Raw genomic sequence first — 14,235 nt, forward strand, 5'->3', positions numbered from 1 at the left:
GTCATTTGGAGTCTTTCCATTGAATTCAGCAGGCTTTGGATCAAGCTCTATATACTTTCCCCCTTTCCTTTAATCACGGTAAAGAGTATTCTGTAATGGAGTTGCCATTGCTTCTCCATAAAACAGCCAACAGGAAGTGCTCATTCAGCAAGTGGTCACCACACTTTTTCCCTACCCCCATTACCCAAATATGTTTTCTGTGACCTGAACTCCAAGGGGCAAGGAAAACAAGAGGTAATTCCTCATTCTGGGCATCTATTGTAGGTCAATTTAGGAAAGTGTTTTCAATAACCTTGTCCAATAATTGGGAGTTTTTAATTGCTTCAGTGACCAGAAAAGAAAATTATCTGCAACAGCAGGAAAATAGTAATTCTTCATCAGAATAATGCAAAAGGCTTAGTTGTTGTTACTAAGTTATTCAAAGGAAGACATGGTTGCTCCTGAGTAAACAATTAAAGCCTGAAATACTCTTAATTATTTTAAATTAATGGAGATATCCTATCTCCTAGAACTGGAAGGAACCTTGAAAGGTCATTGAGTCCAGCCCCCTACCTACACTAGCAGGACCAAGTGCTGATTTTGCCCCAGATCCCTAAGTGGCCCCCTCAAGGATTAAACTCACAACCCTGGGGTTAGCAGGCCAATGCTCAAACCACTGAGCTATCCCTCCCCTCCCAATTTTAATCAATTTTTAACCAGTTTACAGCATTGTCTTCTTTCTGTTTTGATGAGAATCGGATTCAAAACACGGAGACCACTTGCTTGAACCATTAATGTCTTTCCTTTAAAAGAGCTGGTTGTAAACAGTATCAGCACCTTGATGCAGTCCTAGATGACATAAAAAGTAGTTAAACAATAAAATTTCCCTGGAAAGACCCATTCAGTAATGGAACATTGATTTACTATTACTGTCCAATTTTAACCTCCAAAATCCACAGTCAGATTCAGCAACAACAACAGATAAGTGTGGGTGCAGGATGACATTGAACTTTGTTGCAATAAAATTCTACGGGTCTGTGCTGCTGATTCCCATAACAAAGGGTCATTTTAATCATTCTGAAAGTTGTGGTGCATTAATCTGTATAATAGTTTGATAAAGAACATTTATTAATTCAGAAATATTTGGGTCAGGATGGGCTGTTTCCTACTTTTTTACTGATATAATTGAGACCACATTGTAGAATTAATGGTGGAAGAAATAAGATATGCATTGACTGGAAAATGAAAATTATTTCTGTTAAAGAACTAAAGCCCTTGATATATCTTTTACAATTGCCTTCAATATATGCAGTAACTCTTGAGAAGGGGGAGGAAAATCAAAAGCTGGCAATGGCTGCACTTCATGCTTTCTCGTTCAATTTCTGATGCTTAAAGGGTTTTTTTCCCCTACCTGGGGAAATAAGAACTTTATATTGTTGTTATGTAGTCTTTCCCTGACCAACCTGAGTAAGCAGTGACACAAATAAAGGGTAAAATGCAACTATGAGAAGAAAACTCACCAAACCGCTAAACCAAACTACTGACAAATGATTAGGTCTTTATGGAGGTGAGCTAGGGGAATTTCTGGGTTTTGTCTACTACATCCTCAGATATCTAGGTTTGGGACATATTGCACAGGGAGTTACTCAATATGCTAGACACCCCCAAATGCTTTACAGAAATAGGTTAGCAAAAGAGACCTCAGTAGCAGGTGGTTTTGGAGCAGTAAATCCATGATCTACCAGTCAAGAAGACTGTATCCACACTTATCTAAGTGTTCTGAACCTACAAGGTGTCATGCACCCTCAGCTCTGATTGAAGTCAGAGGTAGTGGAGGGTGAAAAGCAAGGGTGCAAGACCAGGCCACTAGTTTGACAGATATTCTGAGTTTGAAAGGTACCAGGGAGAAAAAATGTACTGGAAACTGGGGTTGAAATTCAGGCTCCATTGAAGTTATTGGGTGTTTTGCCATTGACTTCAACTGGACCAGAATTTCACCCTGGGTTCTTGCAGTTGATTCAAGCAGAGTAAACTATTATTTTGCTTGGTCAGAAATCATGACTTGTTTGCTAGTTTGTGGCCATTAGATTTTGGAAAATGCATATAGTCATAAAGACATTTAGTTATGATGAGACTTGGTGACACAAAGTAAATATGTCATCTTTGTAAAAGCAATATGAATGGCAGATGTTATGATTTGGATTTAAATACACTTCTACCCCAATATAACACGACCCGATATAACATGAATTCTGATATAACGCAGTAAAGCCGTGCTCCGGGGGGAGGGTCTGCACACTCCGGCAGATCAAAGCAAGTTTAATATAACACGGCTTCAACGCGGTAAGATTTTTTGGCTTCCGAGGACAGCGTTATATCGAGGTAGAGGTGTGTTATTTAGGAGAATTTTTGTTGTTGCGAGGAATAACGAAAAAAACAACAACCCAGAAATAGATGTTAAGTCTTAAATGAATTCAAAGCTTTTCAACCTAGTCCTGTTATAAAGTATCACTGGGGATAAGTGTGATGTTAATGACATATGGCAACGACATCACCTATATCTGAAATATGAATGAAAGCAAGGGTGCACCTGGGGTCTATTCAGTCATGTGGAATAGATTTTGTAAACCAGATTTCCATTCACACACAGAGTTAAGTTTAGCTGGCCTTGATTGACCAACATGCACCGATTTGCAATGGTTTATGAAAGGTCTAAAACCCAAATTATAATTATAGTATGAACTGGAACGATGGGGAACAAAAAAATTGGCTGGGATTTTCAAAGGTGGTGTGGTAGAAGGAGTAAGGTGAGCTAATGCCATTGAATTCTAGTGGAGATCAGTCCCCTGTGACTCCTTTGAAAATCTCACTCTTCATCTTAAAGGGTGGCTGGAAGCATATACTTCCCTTTGTATAAATATACTGATGTCTGTGGACCATCAGTCAGTAAAAACTCCCTACCCTCCCAAATACCCGAAGGAGCTGGACCTGAGGTTAGGAAGCAGGCAAATGGAACTGACTGTGGAGAGGTGGATGTGTATATATTGAAGCCAGTTGCCAAGCTGCCTTCAACTTCCCCTGCCCGCCTGGTATATAACCAAGCTTTCTCTCAGTTGTCTTTTTCATCCACTGCTGGGAGTGACTTTATCCTGGTTTACCCCTCCCCAGCCCCCTCTCGCCCATGAAACTCCACTCTGAGATGAAGCTAGGAAGGGAGAGAGAAATAACAGAGTGTTCCCAGCAGCTGATGAAAGCATCTCTGGGAGCAGAGCTGTGGAAAGGCTGGCCTCGGGGGAGTGATAGAAAGCTCAGCAGGCTGGCATCACTGCATGTACATATTTTTGGGGGTGAATGCTTCTTAGAATTCCACTAGCAGATGCCTTGGGGGCATATGGCATCACGAAAGAATACCTCCCTCAGCAGATCTGCTCTGAGCTGCTGCTGTTAGAAGCAACAGCAGCCAGGGCTAATGTTCAGGCAGCCTCTGCTCCCCTCTCCTGTTGCTGCCACTGACTCTACCTAGTACTGGCACATGTGAAGCAATCAGAAGGCGGGGCTTTTTTTTCTTAAAAAGGGAGAGTGGCCCTCAAAAACAACTAGATAAAAGCACCATTAATAGGCCAAGATTGGTCTGTTACCCACTGAGGCCCTCACTTTTACACAAGTGAGGGTCACCTGGAAATTATTCTGGATGCACGTTAAATAAAAGATAATGTGCAAAAATCACCACAGTTGTTTCTAAGATTACAGTACAACAGTGTGATTTTACAGCAATATCCTTTTCAAGGATCCAAACACCTTCAAATACTTGGGAAGTTCATTTTCAGATCGAGGGGTCCATTACACTAGTTTTTATGCTGGTGTAACTCCACTGAAATCAATAAAATTACACCAACATAAAGCTTGTGCAACACAATGGGGAATCAGGCCTTGCGTCTGAACTCCATATCTGGTCGCTATACTGATCTTTGTAACGGAGCAGAGCAAAGCCCAGTATCCAAACACCCCCAACCTTTAAGGAAGTTTGTATCCAAATTTTGCATCTTGGGCCCATTTCTAATTTTAACCCGTTTGAGATTCAAAATGTTAATGAACTGGCATGTTCAGCTAATCAGTGTTAACAAACTTTGTTTTAGTAGTGAGTTAAGTTTAAGCAACTTAACCCAGAGAAAGGAGTGGTTGCTTGTTTTGTGTGCTTTTGGATTGTTTGATGCATAATTAGGAAATACTTGTTCCATTTTGGGGATGGCTAAGTTGCAGTGTAATACTGAAAAAGTGGGTTCAGCTAGAGCTTCCCCGACTAAGCATATTTTTAAAATGAAAATATATACTAGAAATTATATTTTAATCTCTTTGCTACTGATCTGTAACTTTCCCCTGGAGACTTGCCTCCTACACTTAACAAAGTAGTGAAAACTTACCCATTTTGTTCGTTTTGTCTGGGAGCAGAAGAACTCAAAATAACTGTGTGACCTTGGAAGAATATAAGGTTGGAGACTGAGTCTATTGCTTTTACTTTAAAATAGGACAATGAATAAGTTTCATGGGTGAAAAATGAGGGAACACTCTTAGCAGTCATCACTTGTCAAGCAGGAAAACTTCAGGCTATTTTTAAATGAGTCAAATTAGTATTTGCTTAATGTCAGTATATCCAATGTGATAAAAGATATTGAATAAGCATTTGGCAGTTTAAATAAGTAATTAATCAGTGGCTTTACCAGGTCGGCTTTATTTCATTTATTAGTTAACATACAAACATGAGCTAGTATTTAATCTTACTGCCAAATACCCTGATGTATATTTTGGCTTTGTTCATCAGAGCAAATATTTAATGGGGTAAAGGAAGTTTACATTTTGAAAGGCAGGCTACACAGTTTATGTCTCCGTTGAGTATGTTAAGTTCTGGTGCTTAACTGTTATGATGGAAAGTGGTCTGGGTGTCAGGACTCCAGGGTTCAGTTCCTGGCTTTTCCATTGAAGTGCTGTGTGACCTTGAACAAGTTGTTTAGAGGTTGATTTTAGTGATGATGAGCATCTGAAACTTTTATTGACGTCAGTTGGAATTGTGGGTGATAAGTGCATCAAGAAACTGTGCCTTTAAACTTTCTCTGCCTGCCTTTACTCATCTGTAAAATGAATTTAATTTTACCTCCCTCACCGTGTGTGTGTATTTGAGATTCATTATTTGTAAAGTTCTTGGAGAGCCTCAGATGAAAGCTGTTATAGAAATCCAATGGACTATTTTGTGAATCTGGATGATGTTGTTGTTTGTTTGTATTCTAAACTCTTCGTAATACTGAATGGTGCTAGAAAGATAGTGTTTGCATTTTAGAAAGTCCCCCTGAAATATTAAACGTAGGTAATGAAGCCTGAGTTTCACAGGCTGGGATTTTTTTTTTCTCAATTTTGTATTGTTTTCAATTTCCTTCCTCGGAGGGAAGTTCATTTGCTTTATTGGGATTCACTGTATTAAGTTGGAGGTCACAGTGTGGCTGCTGCATACATATAAAAAAATATTATTGTCTTTATTTTTCAGAGAAAAGGTGTAATGCATTGTAGGAATTAATTCTGTAGGGTTTTATTAGCATGGACAATGATATCAGGCACTGAAAATTGATCTAGTTGACCCATGTTTATAATCTGAGCAGTGCAATTGCAATTTAGTATCTTAGGAAAGGCCAAAAATTTAAGGATCGCAAGAACTGAGATTTAGTGATACTGACAAGCACCATGAAATGAGCATAAATGGTATTTTGATAGTTCCTGGCCCTGAATTAAGTTTTCCCATTAAACTGTCAATAGGTTACATTAATGTTTACAGTTATCTTTCTGTTCTCTCTCTCTCTCCTTCCCCCCCCCCCCCCCCCCAGCTACTTAAGGAGATAGTTAGGAAACGCAGAAGCATTCGTTTTGGGAGAGAAGTTGAATTAAAGCCATACATTGCAGCTCACTTTGAAGTTCTTCCTACTGAGTTCACCCTGGGGGATAAAAAGCAGTATGGTGGCTTTGAGAATAAGCAACTCCAAAGCGGTCAAGAATATGTCTTCTTTGTTTTGGCTGTAATGGAGCACTCTGAATCTGTAAGTGGGCTGCATGTTTTTGCTGCAGTTGTTTTTATTCCTAAGTTTACCTTCACTCATTTCTTATAGTATTTGTTCACACGATCACTCCTCTGTCCACTCACAAAAGGTCAGTTACCTACTGGGTATGTCAGTGCTTTTCAAAAGTCAGTGTCTTTCCTTGCTTATTTACAGCGATCTCTCAGGCTAGAAGGTAATCGTTCTGCGTGCGTTTTAATGTATTATTTGCTTCTGTAACTGAAGGGTAAAGATCACCTTTTATTAGCATTATTCTGATCCTTTGCAAATTACAGGCCTTGCTTCATGACATCCGTGATGCAACTACTGAGGCATGAGCTTCATAGCAATATCTTTCACAGTGTAAAAAATGTTCCTTTCTTGCCTGCGGACTACCATTGAGACAATGGTGTTTGTTACCAAAAAACTTTGGAAAGATCTATCTAATCAGAGACATGCACAGCTAGCTTCTTCAGAGATAGTAATTTGCTACCAACTTTATCAGAGAAATGTAAGAAAGTGAGAAAATAATGCAATAATAAGGAGAATTCCTGAGGTGATTTAAATAATGAGTTGTCTCTTCCCATTATGTAATTCATCTTATTCTTATGTCCCTTTATGCTTGAGTTGTTTTAGCTGCAAATAAAAACAGTAAAAAAAATAATTAAACAAAGATAGAAATAGGACGGTGGAAAGATGCTGCTTCATACATTAACATTTGAACATGCAATATGTCGCATAGTGTCTTTCTAATTGATTCCTAAGCCTGACAGATACATTTGCTGGGCTCAGCCAGCTGAACCTACTGTAACAGTAATCTGAAGTCTAGTCAAAGACCTCCAGTGTCTGGCAATGCCTTAAATGTGTGGAGAGTTTATTTAGTTGAAAACGAGGAGGAAGTTCTAGTTAGTCTACTTACCACTTGTGGCTTCATTTGAAAATGGAACAACTGCTTTAAGGACGTTCTAATATAGAACAAAAGTTTCCCTTTTCCTCTTTCTGTCTTACAGTGATTGCAAAGACTGTGTCAATGGAATGGAAAATCTGTTAATTAATAAAATCCTACACACCATTGAAAAGTTAACCAAAAAAAGTGACTAAGTGATGATTTACAGCTGGTGATAGAAGAGCCAGTGGCCTTGTGAATTGAGCATAGGCGTCACGTCATTAAATCTTAAAGTTGAAAAATAGCTTTTAGGTAGAAAGTTAGATATCTGAAAAGCTATACTCACAAATTACCCATACTAAGATTCAATCTTTTCTTTGCAAAGTTTTGCTCCTTCTGTAATTTTACATATTAACTAAGGCTGTAATGTCTAACATTGTTGATTTTGGGACTTTGTCTGCCTTAAAGATAAATGAACATAAAAAGGTTTGGTTTGGATGTTTACAACTTAAACATGGTATCCAGAATCTGTGATAGGATTTTGTAGTTGTGGATCTGGCCATAGGGAAGGAAGAGGGGTCAGATAAATGAGCATCTATGTCCCATGCTCCATTGCGCTCTGTTCTCAACACATCAGTTCCAGAGGCTGCTAGAGTTTGAACCTTGCACTCTAGCAGAGTATTTCTTCTGCACAGGCAGAATACTTTCTACACAGCATTTCTCCTGCACCTAACTCTAAGCATTTACAAGTGATCAGAAAATAGATTTGTCTTAAAAATCTAACAGTATTAACAATGCCTATAGGTAAAAGTAGACATCAAGGATTTCATATCTCTTCTTTGGTTCAGCCTATTCCCATGGGGTAGTTTGTTATCACATTTTGGCTTCAGCATTTGGTTCTACTTGCCCAGGAAAGAGAGGCTGAAGGCAAAGTAATATTCCAGTGGCAGAATCTTCTGCATCTTCAATTAACATTGAAGCAGAAAAATACCTAGGTCAAGGTTCCTTTAAGCAGGATGATGGAACGCAAGTGATTAAACAACTCTTCATACCTTAGAAGAAAATTTGTTATAAAAAACAAAAGCAAATGGTAAATGATGTGCTTGCTTGTCCCACAGACAACCATTGTCAGTTTTTCATATAGTCAGTTTCTAAATGTTTTTATTCATATTAACCCATTTATTCACTTATATGACAAGGCAATTGAACATGATATCACTGGTCAGTACCGCGTAATCATTTTTTTATCGCAACTATTTAAAGCAATTTTCAGATGTAACCACGTCTGTATTCAAACTTTTCTGACCTGTGAAATTAGTAATTATCTAATCCGAAGTGAAAACATCTTTCTTTATGGTGTCATTGCTAAGGCCTGCATCGCATATAAAGTTGCCATCAAGTTTCCTCCTCCTTGCTTCATTAGTGCTGACACCCTGGTGTGACTCTACCCATAGTTTGGTTAAGCAAAGCTCCCACATGAACAGAGTATTCCATAAAGTGGCCTGTCAGGAACCGAACTGACACAACTAGCATGGCTGGAAAAAGCACAGCCTTCAGCCACTCTGGCTTAGTCTGGCAAAAACTGAGCTTCTTGTCCTCTACCCAGCATTCATCCTTCTTCCCCTCTTCTCTGTTACCCTTGACAACTCCACATCCTTGCTCTGCTACAGGCTCTGAATTGATCTGTGACTCCTCCCTATATCTTTTGCCCATAGTAGACCTCTGTCTCTACAACATCTTCATAATCTATCCATTTCTCTCTATTTTCTTTGCTTAAACCCTTATCCAGCTTTCATCATATCTCAGCTACATTGCTTCCAAAGTTATCTAGCTTTTCTACGCTCTATGTCCAGCCTCTCTTCATAGTCTCTCCCCTTGCCTTCAAGTCCCTAACCCACTTAGCTCCTATCTAGCTCTCTGTTGTTGCCTCTTTGCACTCTCCACTTTGTCCCATTGTTTCTGACCAAGCGGCGTGCTACTATTGCCCAACATATCCCTATATTTAACCCTGCCTTCCTGACTGTCCACTATAATTCTGTCCTCTACTCTTTCAGTTCTTTCACACCTCTTCCAGGAAGCGTTTAAACTCTTGTTCCCTCTTCCCTTCCCAGCAGTGCAAACAAAACAAAGAAGTGAACAAACAAATCATCCACTGTACTTTGCTAGTCATTTTCTTTTGTTACATCATCTCCCCAATTCTTCATCATTACATTGCTCACTGAGATTGTGAAATCTTCTGGGCAGAGACCTTGTCTCCTCATTTCTCTGTATACACCTATCATACTTTTGATACAATATAAATAAAATTGTAATAATAATAAATTATTTACATTTTAATCTATATAGTGTAGGATTTGAAGAAATAACAATGGGTATTATAATGTCAATATATTCCATGTACATTTATTTAGTTCTAGCACAGTTATTTCTCATGCCCATTACTTTATCATTGAATAGGATCTTATTTTCTTACAGACCATGTATGCAACCAGCCCATATTCTGATCCTGTTGTGTCAATGGATCTCGATCCCCAGCCAATTACAGATGAAGAAGAAGGCTTGATTTGGGTTGTAGGACCAGTTCTCGCAGTGGTGTTTATCATCTGCATTGTTATAGCTATACTTCTTTATAAAAGGTAAGTTTACCAAATAGTTCTTTTTAAACTAAGGTGACTTTTAGATATTTTGACCATTTTAAGATACAGTGGGATCAGATAAAAAGTTGTTGTGCCATACTCTATATATTAGATGTCATCCTGTGGATTCTTGCTATATTTTTTAAAGAAATTTTGTTTAGTTTGTATAGAACTGAAAAGTTACTTTGAGTTTTCCCTATAGTTATAGTGATTTGGTTTCACTCTTTTGCTGATGATACTGTATTGCAATTTGCGGTATTACAAATGTTTTTGTATTTTACATATATATGTACATTAGTGTATGTGTACACGTGTATCCATATAATCATTTCACTTTTTTTACTTATCTATTTAATATTGTAATGGTAATACGTTCTAGGTTACATTCAGTCCTGGTGTGAACAGACACAATTCTCATCTCCCTAAAAGTAACTGGAGTTGTGCCTCCTGAAATCAGGCCTCAGTTTGGCCATGTATATACATGCATTCCTGTACACCAGGATTAACAAAATATCAGTAATCATTTGCTACTAACACTGGAATCTGATCATAAACTTGAGGAGTCATTTGCTGACTCTTTTTTCATCCTGTATGTTTAAGGTGACCAGATGGCCCGTTTTTAAAGGGACAGTCCCTTTTTTGGGGACTTTTTCTTATATAGGCGCCTATTACCCCGCACCCCATCCTGTTTTTTCACAGTTGCTATCTGGTCACCCTGTGTATGTTACATCACGCTGCACAAGACACAGATCTAGGTTTTGCCATTATTTGAGGGTCACATTCTCCACTGCCTTATACCAGGGGAGGGATAGCTCAGTGGTTTGAGCATTGGTCTGTTAAACCAAGGGTTGTGAGTTCAATCCTTGAGGGGGCCACTTAGGGATCTGGGGCAAAATCAGTACTTGGTCCTGCTAGTGAAGGCAGGGGGCTGGACTCGATGACCTTTCAAGGTCCCTTCCAGTTCTAGGAGATAGGATATCTCCATTAATTTAATTTAAAAATTTACACCTATGCAAAGTGCAGGCAAAGTCTGCGTACAGTACTATGATTTAAGCTTCCTAGCCTTTTACACCTACTTTTCACAAATGTCAATGACTACACAATGTGCAAGGTGGAGAAGAGGAATACCCAAGATGGTCAGAAGCCCAGATTCAAAGTTTTACTGTTTGATTTTTTTCTTTACCCAAAACAGTTTTGAAAGTATATCGGTAATGTATAATTGTTAGCGTTTGAGCCATCATTAAGCCTCAAATATGTCTGACTAAAACTACCCATGAAAATCTGAGGAAGCAGTAAAGATGTGGGGATGTATTTTTTTTAAATACTCTACATTTAATTCAATTATTTTCTGCGAAGCAATCGGATTGTAACTGTACCTATTCTGATGAAGAAAAAAAATCTTCATAAGCCTCAAACGTCCTGGATTTCCCCCCCTCCCCAAATGTCTGCAGTCTAAAACAGCTGAAGATGAATGCAGAGGCCTTCAGGTTTCTGAAAGAGAAATACTGTGTTCAGCGTAAAGAACAGTCCTGAGGCAACCTCTGTTTTGGAATCCAAACAGACATATATTTATAAAGATGCCCGTTAGGATCATAATCATATAGCAGCACAGAAATCATTCTGTTTCTTGCAGATGTTATGCCTCATGAACGTTTCTGTTAGTACCTACCGTCTGAGCCAATCTAATTGTGAGCCCCTCCTTGTGGCTATCAGTCATTATAAAAACTGGTAATTGGAAACAGGCTGGAAGTGAAATACTCAATTCTTGTCACTACTTCGGTTATCTCTAATACAATACCTTCAAAGCTACTAAAACAAAAACCAAAACAAATCCCACCAAAATATAAGGCAGATCCATACCTACCCTGGGAATATTGATTATACCCATAATTACGTCCTTCACGGTGTGTTGCCAAAAAGCTCTATAGGTACACCACATGAGCAGGTAAAAATTTCTTGGTCAAGAGTGCAAAGGGAATCCCATATGCAGACTATAGAAGGCACGTTTTGCATCTTTTATTTGCTAGTAGCACTAGAGATGTTTGGGAGGATACCCATCTATATTTTGTAGAGTTCAAGGAATTGTCTACGTATAATTATGTACCAGTTTAACAAAATTAATATGAGATATTGCCACGTTTAAATTGGTGTAACTCCCTATTGTGGATGGAGCTGTATCAATATATAAGTGTTTATCTCAGCTTGTTTCTGTGAATTTGCAGGTGCAGGTTAAACTGATACAAGCCAGGTTTAAACTGATGTAAGAGTGCCCCCGGACAAAATTGCACCAGTTTAGCAAAATCAGTATAAAATCATAACTTTAGTCATATTGGTTCAATTCTGTGCATAGACTTGGCCTAATAAGGGAAGTTATCAGATGATGCAGAAAGGATGATGTGGAATGCTCACTGTTAACAAAGTAGGAGCTTCATTCACTTGTGGGATTCTGCTTGCAGACACTGATGCTTCAGATGTTTTTTGGTAGAGTAATGTATAAATGCTTATCCAGATGAACAGGCAGAACTCAGGTTGCGGGTCCCAATTGGGGGGTGGGGGGAAGTGTGACCAAAGGGGGCTTAATGGACACAAAACGCTCACATCCCTTGCTTCACTGAAAGGGACTGGATCTATTTTTTGGCATGAGTAGCTGCCAGCTCACCAGAGACAAAGGTAGGTAGGTTATCCCAAACAGATGCCAATCGAACTCCTTTATGTCAAACCAACATATATTCTCGGCATTTTCGACAGTTTTTCCCAAAAAACATTTTAGAAATGTGTTAAGAGTTTTAAAACATTTTTATTGGAGTTTTGTTCCATATCCTTTTGCTTGTTAAAACAGGCTGTCTGGCTTTGTAGCCCTGGGCCAAATTCAGAGGTAGTGAATAAGGATTGTGTACGTTACATTTACAACCATTTACAGACATATAAAGTAATATAAACTGGGTTTGAGCTAGATCAAGAGGTAAATTAAATTAGGATATGACATTTGTGTGGATATATTGGATGTATTAAAAAAAAAGGAATATATGCATGGGTATGCTTTTATAAGGTGCTTTGAACCTATTCAAAACATGGAAGTATTTATAAATACGTTAATGAACAAAAAGAGCCCAGTGACTTTGGTATCTGTAAGGAAGAACATATAAGATATCATTTAGTAGTTGGGATGTTAAGGAACTTTCAGAAAAAAAACACAGTTAATGTCTGAGCTAACCCTGGAACAGGGAGTAGAACTGTCTCAGAAGTCTGAAACAGTAAAAATTCATATTACCCAGTAAAAAAGTAGCAAACCAAAAATGATTATGGCAAAAAGGGAAGCTGTATTGGGGGGGGGGGGGGGAAGTGTGGGGGTATAGGCACCATGTCTGTTGAAGGAAAGGAACCAAGGAGGTATTTTAAACAGGGGTGAGTCTTACCTCTTTTCTAGGATTTTTGATCAGAGACAGCTTTATGAACAGATATGGACTGCTAATTTCAACATTACTGTTATTAAATTTTAATATGATGTAGGGGCAGTGGTGACTGATTTATAAAAAGACGTTTAAAACGATGAGCCCTAGCCCTCAGTTGGAGGAGGCCTGGGTAGTGTAGATAAGTGGCCTGGGTCAATGCAAAGCTTTTACTACCTACAAAGGCAAGGAGTATGTGTCTGATACCTTTGTTATTTGTGAGGCTGTTGCAAATAGCTTTCCAGATTGAACCAAAGCCACTGAGATGGGCCTCATATAACATAAAGAGGAATGGGACAGTGTTTGTCATAAGTGGCATGCTGAAAGGATGTGAGGCTGAGAGATGCCAAAACTGAGAGATTTTAGGCTTTCTTCTTCAGCTGTGAGAGTGCAGGCCAAATGTCATCCAATCTTAAATCAAGAGGATTAGTACTTCTAAAAATGAATGGGAAAAATATTGGACCACACCCTCTGTCACTGAACATAGTTGCATTCTGAGATCCTTCATGATTAAGACTGATCGAGGTACTCAGTATAGAAGTAAGAGTTTTTTGTCCTAAATTGGTTGTAAACTCAGCTGAATTATGATGTGATAAGCAGTGGTACTCACTGCACACCCTTAGGGCTGGTCTACACTAGGCGGGGGGGGATCGATCCAAGATACGCAACTTCAGCTACGCGAATAGCATAGCTGAAGTCGAAGTATCTTGGATCGAATTACCTGGGGTCCAGACGGCGCGGGATCGACGGCCGCGGCTCCCCCGTCGACTGCATATATATATATATATATATATATATATATATAATGGAGATATCCCATCTCCTAGAACTGGAAGGGACCTTGAAAGGTCATCAAGTCCAGCCCCCTGCCTTCACTAGCAGGACCAAGTACTGATTTTGCCCCAGATCCCCAAGTGGCCCCCTTAAGGATTGAACTCACAACCCTGGGTTTAGCAGGCCAATGCTCAAACCACTGAGCTATCCCTCCCCCCCGACTGCACTACCGCCGCTCGCTCTGGTGGAGTTCCGGAGTCGACGAGACGCGATATATCGATCCCGGATAAATCGATTGCTACCCGCCGATACGGCGGGTAGTGAAGACGTACCCCTTAATGAAAGGAGAGAATCATACTGAGAAAGGTTCCTTAAACATTCTGAACAGACGTTCCCATCTTTAGGATTTGGTAGTCTAAGTGAATTAACTGGAC

The 14,235-nt window shown here is 39.1% G+C and overlaps 1 protein-coding gene across 1 annotated transcript in view; it reads left to right on the plus strand.

The window, feature by feature from the left end:
- The window catches only part of PTPRD (protein tyrosine phosphatase receptor type D), a 398,081-nt gene that overhangs the window by 274,901 nt on the left and 108,945 nt on the right, over positions 1-14,235 (plus strand). Inside the window, exons 17-18 of the mRNA XM_065406322.1 lie at positions 5,850-6,059; positions 9,418-9,578. Coding sequence (XP_065262394.1) covers positions 5,850-6,059; positions 9,418-9,578 — 371 coding nt within the window. The remainder of the gene's footprint in view (positions 1-5,849; positions 6,060-9,417; positions 9,579-14,235) is intronic.

Source organism: Emys orbicularis, chromosome 6 (assembly GCF_028017835.1).
Source record: "Emys orbicularis isolate rEmyOrb1 chromosome 6, rEmyOrb1.hap1, whole genome shotgun sequence".
Lineage (NCBI taxonomy): Eukaryota > Metazoa > Chordata > Testudines > Emydidae > Emys > Emys orbicularis.